This window comes from Panicum hallii, chromosome 9 (genome assembly GCF_002211085.1).
Source record: "Panicum hallii strain FIL2 chromosome 9, PHallii_v3.1, whole genome shotgun sequence".
In the NCBI taxonomy this organism is placed as follows: Eukaryota; Viridiplantae; Streptophyta; class Magnoliopsida; order Poales; family Poaceae; genus Panicum; species Panicum hallii.
Window position 1 is genome coordinate 17,899,219 of NC_038050.1, and position 15,808 is coordinate 17,915,026.

Here is a 15,808-nt window from a genome sequence, read left to right on the forward strand (position 1 = left end):
CCGTTCACCAAGGGGCTATCACGCAATGTGATAGACAATGCATCCAAGGAGATGGGTTTGAGACCCGTATAAGCTATTCCCTAGTGGTAACCCAACCTATATGATCGGAGATCCTGTGAATTAGGATCTGGGAAGAACAAGCTAGAGGTTAGCATGAGAGTAACCTTTTATACTCACTCAAGAAGGATGCAATACTCTCGATTACTGCATTGCAGGTTGGTATTGGCCTTAATGTATTCTGTTGGGTTTAGTTAGCAAAGACGTTATCCTGCAGAATGTTCTTGAAAGAATACACCTATGTGAGCCTGACTGTTGGACGGTCGCAGTCTGGGAGATTCGGGTGATCTCTATTAAGCTCATGAAGAGACCAGAGAGTACGACCTATATGCTCCAACCGCGAAGTAGCCTACTGGAGGTCAAGTATCAGTTTGACTGTAAGTGAAACTCATTTGCACAAAACTTGCAATTCAAGGCTTAGTCCATTGTTCAAGTTGTAAATGAGTATAACTTGCTGTTCTAGATGGAAGTTCAACTTAACAGTCTTCATTGAAACACTGGTATATCAAACAACAGTAGGTTGAGCCAAAATTATAATGAGACTTTGAGATCTGGTGGGGGATTGTTGGAATATTTGGGCCCAATAATGCAAAGGCCCACAATGTAAATTCAAATAATTCCAATAAAATCTCAAAGACCCATTAGTGCAAAGGCGCATGGCAACAATTTAGTCCCACCTTGCTAGTGGAGGTGGAGGAAATCCAACTTAAATAGTTGGATAGTCTCCATGATCTTGCAAGTGTGGGTGAGAGGAATAAGGAAAAACACGCGCGCTCGCCTCGCCTCGCCTCGCCTCGCCGGCTCGGGCTCGGGCTCGGGCTCCCGCACGCGCACGCGCACACGATGTGCGCGTGAATGGTCCGCCAAAAATCCTGTGCAATCCTTGCGGGAACGCGGCTTCCTTTTGCAGATTTGTTTTGCCACTTCGAATCTGTTACGGATATCACGCGCGGAATTTTAGGACACGTAACCGACTTGGTTTTTGGGACGCCAGAAACCCTAGCAGTTCCTTCGTATGAATACGCACGGGTGCCGGATACAGAAGAATACAACAGAACGCACAACGCACCTCAGCCTGCCTGCTGCGCCGCCGCGTACGCTACTTCATCCTGTTCGTCGGCGTGCACCGGTGATCGGGAGAGCAGATCTATGGAACGTCGTCCTCAGCGATCCTGGGAAGCACTCTGCGCGACTGCTCGAACGCTTCCACATCGCCGTCCTCTACGTTCTCGTCGCCACGGCTCATCTTCCTCCTCATCAGTGGGGCGTGACTCGGCGTCGTCAAGCGCGCGGAGGTGCTGATCGTCGCCGTTGTCTTCTTTACCTGCTTATTCCGGTCAGTCTTGAGACGTACGGTTTTCTGTCCCTAACTATATCTTTCATACCTAGTATGATCTGGTTAGGGTTGATCTTGCTGCTGCAATGTTTTATCTTAAATTACTTGATCAGCATGTTTACATATATTTATTTTCTGTACGTAATTTTCTTCATGGTTATAATTTATCTTCAGATTAATTTAAAACTGAAACTCTTATTTTCTCAATCAATATATTCTCCTGTTCCTGTTTCGACATGTGACTCACTCCAAGTCTTACTAAGGCTGCTCCACCTCCTCTTGATGGGCAGCGTACTACGGCTGTCTAAGAAACTATATGACCGTAGATCGGCAGAGGTTATTTGCACATGCATTGAATGTATATATAGAGTATATATCAACTATCAAACAACATTTTCTGTGTCTGATGGTGGAGAATGTGCTTACCCAAAAATATGAGTTAATATGGATGGGTTAGTACGCACTGATAAATATATTACACCCCTTGTTAAGGGCTCAAAGACACTTTTTAGCATAAATAACATGATAACAGAAGTTAATAGTATAGAATGATTGATCCAGTCTTCCGCCTTCCCTTGGATAATACATCATCATAAAATATGCTAGTGACTGGGGTAATTGTGTCTAAAATGCAAGACAAACCTGGTTACACTATTCCAGTATATAGAAAAAAAACCTGATTACACAGTTGCAAACTGTATACCATGGATGTGGTCAAGAGGGATGATACAAATTGACCATGGATGTGGTCAATATGGATAGAGCACAAAATGGCATGCATGTATAGTGCACGTACCTACTTATTAAAAGTATGCCCCCTGCGTGTCTACGTTAAGGACTTCTATTACAGTCTTCATCTTAGAGCAAGGCCAAAAATGGACGGATCGCCCAAAGGTCAGCGCAGCAGGATGACATGGAGGAGAGAGGAGAAGAGAGAGAAGGCAGCTTGCCGCTGCATGTAGCGACCGGCTGCTCACACAAATCGATGTGCTGATCGATGTGGCAACTTTAATTTGGAGCTGGGCAGCGCGCGGGCAAGGGCAGCTGGCAAAAGGATAGTGGTAATTGAGGATGTTTAGCTGGCAAAAGGATGTTTAGCTGGCCAGTTGAGAGAAAAAAAAGGCTTATATTGTTGGAGAAGATAAGCAAAGCAAGTATTTGTTGTTGTATGGCTTGGATATTATAATGCTAATGTATAGCTTGGCTACATAGCCAAGTGCTCGGCTCTATTATTGAACTTGTTCTTATACAGAACATTAACTGCACTTAGCTAGTGTATAATGATCGAGGAAAGAAAAAGAATAATTTTCTCAATCCGTCCAATCTCTCATCACTATAAATACAACCCCTCTGCAGCTCAGTTGTCTCACACAGCACACAAGGAAATACATCTTCTCTAATCTCTACACCCCGGCCCCTAGATATCTTGGTCCTTCCTTATTTTGCAGCCAACACAATCCAGTACATGGCTACCCCCCCAAGATCCTCCATTTTTCTGTTCCTCCTGCTGCCAACAATCCTGGCCGTGGCTAGTCTCCAAGTAAAGGTTTCCGGCCAATCCATCCCATGGCCATGGCCATGCCCGTACGAGTGCCCCTCGCAGAACGAGACTCGCCTGCACTTGTTCTCTCACCAGTTCCCTGCTTTGCCGGGCGTTCCCAACCCAAACGAAGTAAGCGTGGCAAGCCCACCTGGCTCGGCTATTGGATTTGGCCAGATGTACGTTCATGACTGGATTCTAGCCGAAGGGCCTAATCCGAACGAGAATGTTGTGGGACGCCTGCAAGGCTTTCACATCCAGGCTGGTCAAGCCTTTACCAGCTGGTACACTTCTCACATCATGTTGTTCCAGAATGGCAGGTAATAAACTATATATTTTCTAGCTATACCACTATATTTTCTTTCGTGGCATCGAAATTTTCCATGCTATTCTTACAATCTGAATATATATTCGAGTACTATGAAATAGGTTCGCAGGCTCCACACTCGAGGTCTTGGGCCTCACTGGAAACCCCACTGATGAGTTGTCCATTACGGGTGGTACTGGAGTTCTTACTAATGCGCACGGCACTGCCAAGTTTACTTCTTCACAGAGTAGTACTTCCACTGACGCGATCAGAGAGGTTGATATTCATGTGTTTTATACTCCAGAGACTCCGACAACTGTAAGTATACCATGTTAGATCGTCAGTGACTAATACTGTTCATGGAACCTAGCAACATCCGTGCATCTACACAGGACATCCTTCTTTAATAGATTAAAATTAATAATAGTGGTCACGACTAATAACTTTCATGCACGCATTAATATAATCTATTCTACTATCCCTACAGCATCTACATCTTCTAGGATATTAATTCCAAGATTCATCATTTGTAGGCACTGCAAGTATATGAAATCATTTGAACAATAATAATATATATCCAGAATTCAGCTTTGGTCATTTTCATATGCATGCGGTTCCAGTACCAATAATAATGTATGTACAAGCATATATATACATACATACATATAGTATCCCTATAAATTTTCACGTGCAGCAGGCTGTAAAATTTCCCTTATTCTATAATCTATACATACAGGTTTAAGTTACGGCGGCAGCTATCTGAAGCGCAACTGGTCGTATCGAGTAATGTCCAGTGGTGAAGCTAGAACAAATTGGAGGGAGGTGCACTTGCCTTGTGGGCGCATAGAGTTGAGTTATGGGGGTGCAAACTTTAAGTTAATAATTCAAGGAGATAATAAAAATGTGTCCATGGATCGGAAGGCTGCGGTGTGTAAACTAAACGTTGGTACTCGCAACGCCTTCGTTGATGTGTCTTGTGCTAGATGCGAGAGTGATGTAATGTTTCTCATGTATGCCAAATAATATTACGTGGCCGGCCGGGTTTGTAGCACGTAAGGGACAATAAGTGTTGGTGCCTTTGTAATGTTTGGATGAATGTTGTTCCTGTCATTCAAATATAATTCTCTGGTTGTGACTTGTGAGACAGGCTCCGTGGAATGTTGTCTGTCTAGGACATAAATGCCGCGAACTCTACACAGTGTAATGTTATCTAGGACAGGAATATTTGTCGCCTGCGCGTCGCATGATCCCGCAACCCTAATAGTCTGGTCATCTGGAGCAGTGAAGTCGCTTCTGATCTGATGTCAACGAGCTCCGGAAACGATCATGTCTTATAATAACGTGATTGCACGACCGTGCATGCAGTTACCTAATTTTCATGCTGCATGCATTGCATACGCACACCCATGCGTGCATGTTTGGAGGAGAGAGAGAGATAATTAATTAAAGAATTGCATGGAGCAGCCTTCTTTAATGGGATTCGGATGGACAAAGCTAGCTAGTCACGGGGATTTGGTTTTTTCGATTGCATGCGTGTATGCTGAGACTGCAAGCATACGGGGCACGTACTATGCTCCACGCGTTTCGTGCCAGCATCATCATGCTACTTGTTGTATCCATGCTTATTATATTGTAGTGGAATGCCCTTACGGACCAACAAATATATGTTGCGTATTAGTACTCCCTTCAATTATTTGATGAAAATGTAAGGCGTATTTTGTTTTGTTAGAATAACCTAGTGGTCACCAATCTACTATTACATTAATAAGAGAGAGTTAGAAAAAGTCATCACCACGTTCGCTCTAGAAATTACCACGTTAATCTAGAAAAGAGAAAAATTTACACTGTTGGATATGACGATCTAAACTAAATCAAGAGTATCTCAAATATGATGCATGAATAATTTTAGTTAAGGAAAATTAGGACATGATGAAAGAGTCTATGACAAATACAATTAGTAAATAGCTATATTCGAAATTGGAGAAATGAGAAAATTATCTGTTTAGCAAAGTATCAAACACGACTAATTAATAGATAAATTCAAGAATTGAAAAATAGAAAAAATAGTATTTAATTTGTATAGCGATTAAGAAGCAAATTTTGAAGAAAAATAGCTAAGTAAATAGTACAGGCCACCGGCCCGCTCACCCTCCTGTCTTCTCCCGCTCCACTACCCGGCTCTTTTTGGCGTGCGTGCCGCCTCGGTCTCCGAGAAGCCGAGCGCTCGGCCCCTACCCCCTACCCGGTTACCCCGCCACCACAGAGCCCCAGCCCCTGCTGCCTCCATGCCGCCTTCCCGCGTAGAGCTGCCAAGTGCTGCGGCCGCGCTCCGGCGAGCCCATTCTGGCCGCCTCAGTCGAAACCTTTGATATCGCTTAGAGGGGTGAATAGCTGGTTCAGAAATTTTACACAAAAACTTGCTGCGGAATTAGTAAATTATGAAAACTCTGAAAATTTGTCCGGAATCTCCACGACTTGCGGAGTTTCCGCAGAAATCTGTGGGTCTCCGAAAATAATAAAATCTTCACACAAGCCTATGGAACCCCCAACAAAAAGTAGATCAAAGAATTACAATACAAGGGTAAGTTGTTTCCAAGCTATTTCACTAGATACTTGCAACTCAAACCTTCTCAAAGAGTAGATTGACATAAACCTAGAAAGGAGCTAGCACAAGGAACAAGTAGTGAAATCAACAAATCAAGAACAAGTGGCACAAATATTTATTTATAGAAGTTTGGATTCCTTTATGGGTTCCTAGGTTTCTGTTGGGTGCTTTCAAAGAAGCCATGTCGCTCTCAACCCTTTGCCCACTTCACTTCTTGATTTCTTCCCTTGCGAAGGCGAAATCGAAGTCTTCACAAACTTCTCGTGGCACACCATAAGTTTGGATGCTCATCGGACGACGGCTAACCGTCTCGGATGCTTGACCTCCAAGAGTAACAAACGCCACAAAGATTTCTCGCTGTGAACTTGGGTGCTCAAGAATGGATTTGCTCACTTTTACTCAATCTTCCTTCCCAATCTAGAATGGGGAGAGCTCCTTAGAGATGTGTATAAGTGAATTTTGTGTAGGGACTCAGCAGCAACAAATAGGAGGGGGTGAGGGATATAAATACCCATACCCCAAAACTAGCCATTAGGCTGTTAAGTTCGGGAAAATCTCCGAAAACTCCGGATCAAAAAACTAGCCGATAGGTTCAAAACAGGTCCGGAAGCTCAGTACAAACTCCAGAATCTTGGGAAAAAGTTAACATTTCCCTTCTCTCAGAAATCTACAGAAAAATTCTCCGGAATCTCCATAACTCACGGAGTCTCTGCAAAAATCTCCGGTATCTCCATACTTACGGAGTCTCTGGAAAAATCTCCGGAACTTCCGTAGATCCACTAGACAACTTAGGTGATCTAAGAGAAAATTCTATAACTTTTTACTCCGGACTCCGAATCCGATGATCTTGGACTCTATGGAAAACTTATTCAAAGGAGTATCCATTCTAACTGAAAACAATGTCCAAGACCATCCGGTGCAATTGTTGTGATAAATATTTCTCTTATGTTAGCACTTGAAAGGTTAGGTTAGAGCACCGAGATATAAGCAAAGCTATCAACGTCACATCCCTCTTGATAGTACGGTATTACCTATACTCAAGATCAAATAATGAACACAATATAAAGCTCTTGAGCTTGAATATATTTACCACACCGCTTTTCTTCAATATCACACTTTGAGGGTTTGCAATCATTTCCTTTGTCTTTTTTCTTGAGCATTATCCTTCTTGAGCTAGTACCTTGAGTTTCTCATCATATATGATCAATATTCAACTTGACATCCTCAAGATACCTAAATCCATATGATTCAACAATGATTGATGTTTAGCAACTTGTGACTATCCATGACTTTGATTAGTTTATAAATGCTAGCACTAACTTACTTCATCACCCTAGCATGGGTTCATCGGTGCCAAGCCCTTTCATTGCTCTTCTCCCTCGCTTAATACCTTATAGCCAAGTTCTTACTAACCCTTAATCATCTTGCCATCTTAAATCACATGTAGCCTTGAACCATTATGTACTCACTAAATTCCATTTGTTCAACAAATTTATCCATATCAAAATTTCGTGATCAAGCAAAACAAGAATCTTCATTTCTATTGAAATATTAAGCTCTTGATCATATTTCTTCCTTCTTGATCAAAATACCAATGCATTATTAATCTTTACTCATTAATACAAGCAAGCCATCATGAAGATCAAATAATAGTGCCCATGCAACAATATCTCTTTTGCCTTTTCAATTTCCTTGCAATTTCTTCAATTTGAGATATTATAATTTTGGTACACTTATTTGCAATGATGTCTATCCAAATCTCATCAAACTTATTAGTTTTTTAATTGTGTTTTCATTCAACCACCAAAACCCACAAGGAAGCCCTAATGCACTTTCAACACCGGCCGAAGCCGACGTGCCCACGGGCTTCCCTGAGCCGTGCCGATGCCCCACCGCCGGTTCTCATCGCCTCTCCACCCTTGCGCCGCTGCCTCAGTGCAAGCCTCGAACCGGTGCCGGCCGGATTCTAGCCGACTACAGCCCCCTATGCCGCTGGTGAGCGACCCCCATATATCCCATCAGCCGCGTCTCGCTTTTCCTCACCCCTCCCGAGCTCATCGCTCATCGGACCGCTGGAGATTCGAACGCCAAAGCTGGTCGGTCGCCATGGCTGTGCACTGGAAGCTTTTCCGTATAGGCCCATGGAAAATGAGGTAATAAGTTCCCATTTCTTGTTTCTTTGCTAATTCATAGAAAACCCCCTACAACTGTTAGGAGCTTTCAGTCCATCCCAAACTATATTTTTTTTGCAAATCTAACCCCAATCTTTATACTTTTTGCGGGCTCTATTGGCTTAGTCTTGCAAATCTTGTCAGCTAGCCCTTCAATTTCTCAGTAATCGCATTTTGGCCATTAACCTTGTTTAGCTAGTAGAATCGTCATTTTAGCTCCATTTTAATATGTTTCTGTTGCGTTAGTTTTAGCGTGAGCTATAATTCAGTAGTACATTTGTACTATTTTATAATTAAATTTAAAATTAATTTAATTAATACCTTTTTAAACTAGCTTTTCCAATTAAACACAAATTAGAGTTCTACCTTAGTTTTCATAATTAATGATAATATTAATAATACCAATATAAATGTGTCTTTTCAATCAATTGTTTAACTATTATAATTTATACATACGTAATTATAAGTAAAATTTAATTAAGTTATACTTCATCTTTATGAATATAAATTAATATAAGTTAATTATAATCTTGTATATTTCTTCTGGAATATCGTTTAAATGTATTTTTTAAAACTAAAATAACCCAGTTGCTGAAGTATAGCACATAATTGTTGTGAAGTTTGCTGAAGGTGTTGCTGAGTTCTAGATGTATGCAACCTCCGATCAATTGCTTGTGAAGTGTGGAGCCTTCGTTTGTACAAGAAGTTGTATATCTCTGATAGACTTTTAGTATTTATAAGTATATTTTCCATGACATAATTGTTGATTATTCCATTATAATGTCGATATTTTTATGGAACTTGATCATAGCATACATATTTTTATGCATTCGGTTTTGTTTTAAAAACCTAGTGCCACAGAGTGGTGTCTGAGCTGTGTCGACCGTAGGATGTACGCCTAGGTAGACAAAATAGTAGTTGATTTGTATAGCGATTAAGAAGTAAATTAGGAAGGAAAATAGCTTAGTAAATAGTACATGTCAAATAGAAATAACAAATAACTAACTAAACTTGAGTTAAAAAAGTTACAAGTTTACAAACATTTCATGTCAAATATAATTAATAATAGCTAAACCTAGAACTAAAATTAATAAAAATAGTAGTTAATTTGTATATGAATTTTGAACAAAGATAGCTAAACAAAAGTATTTGTCAAATATAATTAATAAAGAATTGAATTTGGAAATAAAATAATCAAAATAGATATTTTGATTTCATTGAGTTGGGAAGCAAATTACATATGTAAATAGCCCATGTAAATTTATTTAAGCTACATTTAAAAGTATAGCTTGAAATCACCATGCTAATAGGAAAATATACAATTTTTATTTTTATACTTAGCCAACAGTTTAGGTTAATAGAAAGAGTTCAAATATGATTAATGTGTTTTTAAATTGAAATTAAAATAATAAAAAATTGTACTATTCTACATGAATTTTGAAGGAAGTAAAAAAATTAAAAGGTAATGTAATATATTTAATCAAGGAGTGTTAAAAGAGACCACCATATTCACTGAGTGGACCTAAAAGGTCTCATGTTAATCTAAAAAGAAGAAGGATTACCATTGTTGGATTTTATGAAGATCTTATGGTCTAAACTAGCTCAAAAGTTCAAATCAAATTTGATTCATAACTAGCTAATTTCAGTTACGAAAAATTAGGACATAGATAGCTAATTTCGGTTAAGAAAAATTAGGACATAACCAAATAGTCCATGGTGAACACGATTAGTAAATATATAAATTTGAAATTACAAAAATAATAAAGTCAGCAGTTGACCAAAGAGTCCATATCAAACTCGACTAATTAATAGATAAATTCAAGATTTAAAAAATAGAAAAAATTAGTAGTTGATTTGTTTAGTGATTAAGAAGCAAATTAGGAAGAAAGTAGCTAAATAAACTGTACAGTTCAAATACAAATAATAAATCACTAAATTTGATTTGAAAAAGGAATCTTCGAGTTCTTGGTGACAATATCGCGGACATCGAGGTGGTGCGCAAGATCCTGCAGGTGGCAATCTCCATCGAGACACTTGTCAACATCAACACGATCACCATCGAGGTGGTCACCAGCTCTTGCGCGCTATGGAGCAGCGTCGCAAGCCGCTGGCCGTCGTCGACAATTAGGGGTGTTTGCTCTTTGGAGTGGATGGCCCAGCTAAAGCTTTGCAAGGCGGTGGGGAAAGTTGGCTCCTCAGGCTCCAGCAGGTCGGGGTGCAGGCAAGCGGCAAGTCACGGCATAGTGGGAAAGAAAGGCGGCAACCAAGAGGAGAGATCATCATTGTCCTGTGCGACTCGGAACGGCAAGTGCCTCAATTGTGGTAAGAAAGGCCATTGGGCCAAAGATTGCAGGTCCAAACCCATGCGAGCCGAGGCCCATTTGAACCAGGCCAAGGAGGAAGGCAAGCCCATGCTGATGATGGCTTGGGTGACAGTTGTCTCATGTGCCGTGCCCAATCATTCTCCACCCCGCTGCAGTGATTGCACCGCCCCAAACCATGTTGCAGCAGCATCAACCTATTCGCATCCTTGAGGCGAAGGTATTCACCCATCTTGATGGTGATGAGGGCCGTGACGAGGCACTGTGGTTCCTGGATAGTTGTAGCACTAGCCACATGTCCGGGAGTCGCGGAGCCTTCTTCAACATCAACACTGGGATCTCAGGCTCCATCAAGTTCGGGGATGCCTCCGAGGTCCCGATTGAGGCCATTAGCTCCATCATGTTTCAAGGCAAGACCAGACAGCACCTGCTCCTGATGGGGGTGTATTTCATTCCAAGACCACCGAAATTGTGAGCCTCAGCAACTCGACGAAGCACATCCGGTTCTCTGAGTTCATCGTGTTTGGGTTGTTTCATCTGCTCTTTGAGTTCGTCATGTTCTTGGGCTGTTTGTTCTTGGGAAGGAGAAATTATGGCTGATATTTAGCCTTAGAGCTATTGATCAACGGACCTGATGTTTGCCAATCATTGCTGCACGGTGGCTGGTCACACACGCCGCGGCGTCGTAGTCGCCGCAGCCCCGAAGTGATCATCCGGTGGACCGTTAAGTAGACACTGCGCCTCAGTCGTCCAGTACCCCACTCTCACCCATTCCAATTACCAGGAATGGGCCCTGCTGATGCAGATGACCATGGAATCCCAGGGCATCTGGTATGAGATCAAGCTGGAGGAGGATGATGTCATCGAGTACCGCGGTGATAGCTGGTTATGGTGGCCATCCTGCGCTCCATCTCGCCGGAAATGCTGAGCACCCCCCGTGGCACCGAAGTGTAGCAGTGGTAGTCATAGAGGCGGTGTTTTTTTTTGTGGTGGAGGTCAATCAATCGGGGGCAGTGGCAAGGCCGGAGTTGAGTTAAGGTGGGTGGAGACCAAGTCTAGGAGTTGAAGTGCGGGTGTCCATGGTGGTGGATGGCGACCAAATGAGGGCACTGGTGCAGTGTTTGGAGGGCAAGACTTCTGTTTGGTAGTTGGGTGCAATGATTAGGTGGGGCCGTATGCAAGGGGTGTCCACAAAGTTGGCAAAGAGACCGGCGTGGGAGGAGGTGACCAACAGAAGTGTGTTGCCGTTGTTTGAGTGGTGTGGCGGCACGCTGCCCTGCATAATGGTGGCAGTTCTAGCATATTTGATGGCAATGAGGGCCCTGTGTGACATTTCCGCTTTCTTCGATAAGGCGACTGGGTTGTCATGAGCCTCTGTGGGCAGCCAGATCTTGGTGGGTGTGGTTGGCTTGGCGATGGTTCGAGATAGTTTTTCAAGAATCGGTTTGGCGGCTTGCAGCGGACAATGATGGGTTGCTTTGCATGAGCGAAGCTACTACGGTGTAGCACAACATCGAGAGGCGTCACAAGCGGATCGCATGTATTAAGAAATACACGGCTTGCAGCGATATGTGGTGGCTATCCTTGCATGATAATGGCTGGCTTAGTGTGGGACAGGTCGGCAAAGCGGCGCAAGTGGTGACGATGGCATATTGACTTGCCAGCGATGTGGTGTTATAATTTAGTGTTCGGATAGCGTTGGAGTGAAGTTTGTGGAGTGGCGATGTAAGTTTGTTGTATTATTACTGAGTCTAGGATTAATTCTTCTTTTTAATATAATCGGCAGCTTTCCTACCCAGTTCGCTTTAAAAATAATTAAATAATTATATGGGAGTATGGACTTACTTTGTTGCTGTGAAAAGCTCGTTGAGATCTATAGTGATATTCACATGTTGTTCCACGATCTCTTGGGTCCCTAGAGACTAAGTGATGTTCGTTTGAACTATGCGCTTGTGAAGAGCCATTAAGTGTTGAGGGGCACCAATGAAGGAGATTGCTGAAATAGGTACCAGGTGCAGAGTGGGTCATAAGAAATGAAAGTTGTTTTTTTTTCCACAATAAAAACTGCACGAAGTCACCCATATATGTGTTGGTATTATTAGCGCGTTGCCAACCTAAAAGAAAAGCTCCGTTCACTCCTCAAATAAATGAAGAAAAATACTAGAACTCGAGGACTCAAACATTCACCACAAGAAACCTAACCAATACAAGATGATGATGATGATGATGATGATGGTAGTTGGAGGAAAGGGACTTCCCCAGGATAGAGTGGACGGGATCAATCAATACGCATAGATTACAAAAAGACATGCATGAACTACATACGTACTAAAATATATTTGCAGCACCCATTGACGACACCTAACTAGTCATTAGCTATACTATCTCTCTTAATCGCTCCTAACAGTTTACAATACCATTGATCAAGGAAGAGTACCTTTGTGATTTACCCCTCAATTCTGGGTCTTGCTAATCAGCGAGCGCGCGCTGGGAGAGATTCCAGCAATCGATTTCCGACATCACCGTGGTTTCCTTTTCTGGAAGTACGCGTGCAGATGTAGATTTTCCATTACCGGCTTCTTAAGCCTTCCCCAGCTTCTTTTACGTGTACTCTCCATTTCCTTTCCAGGTGCGGTTCATTTTTCTCTTCCGCATGTAATTTCGTACGCAAGGCTTCTCTATCAAAATTTATGCACATGAATTTGCACTCCACAAATTTGGATGCAAAAATTTATATATAAACTTTCATAACTTGTAAACACAAAATGGTGCCCACAAATCTTTTTCACATAACTAATGAACAAAAAACATGCACATAACCTGTGCACAAAATTTTGTTCGTATACTTCATGAATCATGAAAAATAAATTATATAGATAAAAGTTGTAAACATATAATATTTGTAAAAGTTGTAAACATGCACAAATCTTTTTATTTACATAACTCATGAACAACAGTTGTGCATACAAAAAGTTGTGCACATAATCTGGATCTTAGACAGAAAAGGAGAAGGTGAAAAAATAGTGAACATAAAATATGAAAAAGAAATTATGAAGCAAAATCGGTGGCCAAAATTTTGAAACAGAATTATGATAAAAGAAATTTATTAAACTCTCACCGGAGCTCCATCACTCCGCTCGATGAACAAGGAAGGGAAAGGGAATCACGCTCCTGGCCATGCTGCAACCCACGCCGGGGAGCCACGCCGCTCTATTTACCAGGAAGCTGGTCACCTAATCACCTACGCTGCTCACCAGGCAACCGCACCCGTGGGCTGCCATGTAGAGATGCTCGACGCCGCTCACACAGTCGCCAGCGCCAGTCATGCAGGTCGCAACGCGCGAGCGAGCCACCACCGTGCGAGATGCTCTGCCGCTCGCCGGTGCGCGCGGCTCCTACTTGCGCTTCCGCATGCTCCGCCGCGTCGCGCCTGACATGTCGCCGCTGTTAGGAAAGAGAAAGAGGAAAGGAAATGAGTGTACTGTGTACCGAAGAGAGTGGTGCGAGGCTTTACTTTGGATGGGGCCCACCACATGAGTGCGCTGGGGAGGGAAATTTTGGGCTGTTGGGCTCGGACAGCACCGTGTCAGATCGAGCGTTGCATTCAGAATTAGCGAACGATTGGCTCAATTCTCATACTGTAAATACAACCACTCTAGTGCTCAGAATCTCACAACACATAAGGAAATACAACCCCTTCTATCCCTCTAGCTCTTCCCGTCCCTTTTCCTGTCCAACATTCCTGTACCTACGCCCTGTAGCGCCTTGGTTCTCCTGTTCCTGTTGTTTCCGTCAGTCCTGGCCATGGCTACTCCCCGTGAAAATATTACTCCATATCAATGCGACTGTCCCCAGCAGGATGAGACTCATCTCCTCTTGTATATGCACCAATTTGCTGCTATACCAAACGACCCAACCCCTAACGAAGTAAATGTGATAAAGAGAGATGGTGTACCTTTTGGGTTTGGTTTGATGTATGTTCACGACTGGACTATAACCACCGTGCCCAGTCCGACGATAAGATTGTTGGACGGCTCCTAGGTGTACACATTCAGGCTGACCAAACCGCGGTCAGCTTCTACACATCCCACATCCTAGTGTTCAAGGATGGCAGCTAAATATTTTCCATATACATGCATGGGGCTGAGCCAATAATGTTTTTAGATCTTGTAATTTATTTTATTCTGTTTTATTTTTCTCTGGGAACTATATATTAATCGTTTATATCGCACGTGGTGACCTTTCCCTAAGTGGTCTTTGGAGAGGTACCAAGATCTACCATGTCAGCAATTGATAGTTATTATTAGTTTTGGTGCCTCCTCGTTTAGTGCAATTTTAAATTTTAGATACTTACATTGAACCATAAAAAAAAACACCTTTTACCTTCCCTCCAACTTTTTGAGAGCCATATTATTATAGATGTATTGACTCAGGTTTCATGAAAACTGAAAACAATCTGGAGCGACCCGAAACCTTTGTAGCCAAATATGGGTTCCAACAAAAATAACTTCACTACATTCTCCAGTGCTGTTACTAGAAATCACTAACAATTTATTGTCAATATACAATTAGTTTTTTCCAGCATGATCCCTTATTTTAAGGTTAAATTTGTTGATGAGAAATGGTAAGTTTAGGTGGGCAATTAAAACTATTTTTTTTAAAAAATAATGTCAATACAAATACTGCAGTGGATGGTTTGGACCATTGCACTAAGAATTATCACACACAATTTGTTTTCAAGAAAACTGACAAACCTTCCGTGAGATAGTTTATTTTCGCTAAAAATTCAAATTTGAAATTCAGCTGTGGATGGTCCTTGCATAGTCACATACACAAGTCGGAGTTAGAAAATAAAAGAATTGCCTGGTGTTGACAGCCAAAATTAGCAGGGACAGAGGCCGACCAGTTAGACTAGTCTGCCCGACCGGTCAGACCGGTTGGGTCTGCTATAATCCGAGTAGGTTTAGATTTTGTAAATCATGATCTTTGTAAACTGACTTGTGAAAGGGTACGACTTCCCCGGTCTATATATATGAAGACTAAGGCCGATTGAGAGTAATCCCCAATCGATTCAACAATTATTGCCTTTACTTTTTACTCTTCAAGCCCTAACTTTTCCGAACCCTAATTGCAGTTCTTCTTGCATCTCTACGGCGTTCGAGGGTATTCTAAGTAGCCTGCTGATCTCAGGACAACCCTAGCTCCATCAGCTCCGACGGGGTCCCTCCCGAGCTCTTGGTTCTAGGTCATCGTGCTGCCCCTAGACCAACCGGTCTGCAGAACCGGTCCGACTGGCCTGCGTAGGTGCATCGCCGGTGATGATCATTTGTGATCTGCACATTCTAGCGCATTCATGTGTTGATCAGATTTGCGTCAACATACTTTTTGGTGACTGCACTGGGAAGAAGAAATCACCATCAGCAAGTATGGCCGGTGAAGATCAAGACAAATCAAAGGTCGACCCTAGAACA

At 42.3% G+C, this 15,808-nt stretch overlaps 1 protein-coding gene across 1 annotated transcript; it reads left to right on the forward strand.

The window, feature by feature from the left end:
• The first annotated feature begins 2,777 nt into the window (after positions 1 to 2,777).
• On the forward strand, positions 2,778 to 4,379 carry LOC112877000 (dirigent protein 21-like). The gene is made up of 3 exons (XM_025941192.1): positions 2,778 to 3,253; positions 3,363 to 3,558; positions 3,977 to 4,379. The coding sequence occupies exons 1-3, from the start codon at positions 2,859 to 2,861 to the stop codon at positions 3,980 to 3,982; spliced, it is 597 nt and encodes a 198-aa protein (XP_025796977.1). The 5' UTR covers positions 2,778 to 2,858; the 3' UTR covers positions 3,983 to 4,379.
• The last annotated feature ends 11,429 nt before the right edge of the window (positions 4,380 to 15,808 follow it).

Bases quoted from the DNA above. Each gene is read 5' to 3' on its own strand.
- LOC112877000 (XM_025941192.1), top strand. From the start codon at position 2,859: ATGGCTACCCCCCCAAGATCCTCCATTTTTCTGTTCCTCCTGCTGCCA. The intron at 3,254-3,362 runs GTAATAAACTAT...ACTATGAAATAG, and splicing joins ATGTTGTTCCAGAATGGCAG to GTTCGCAGGCTCCACACTCG.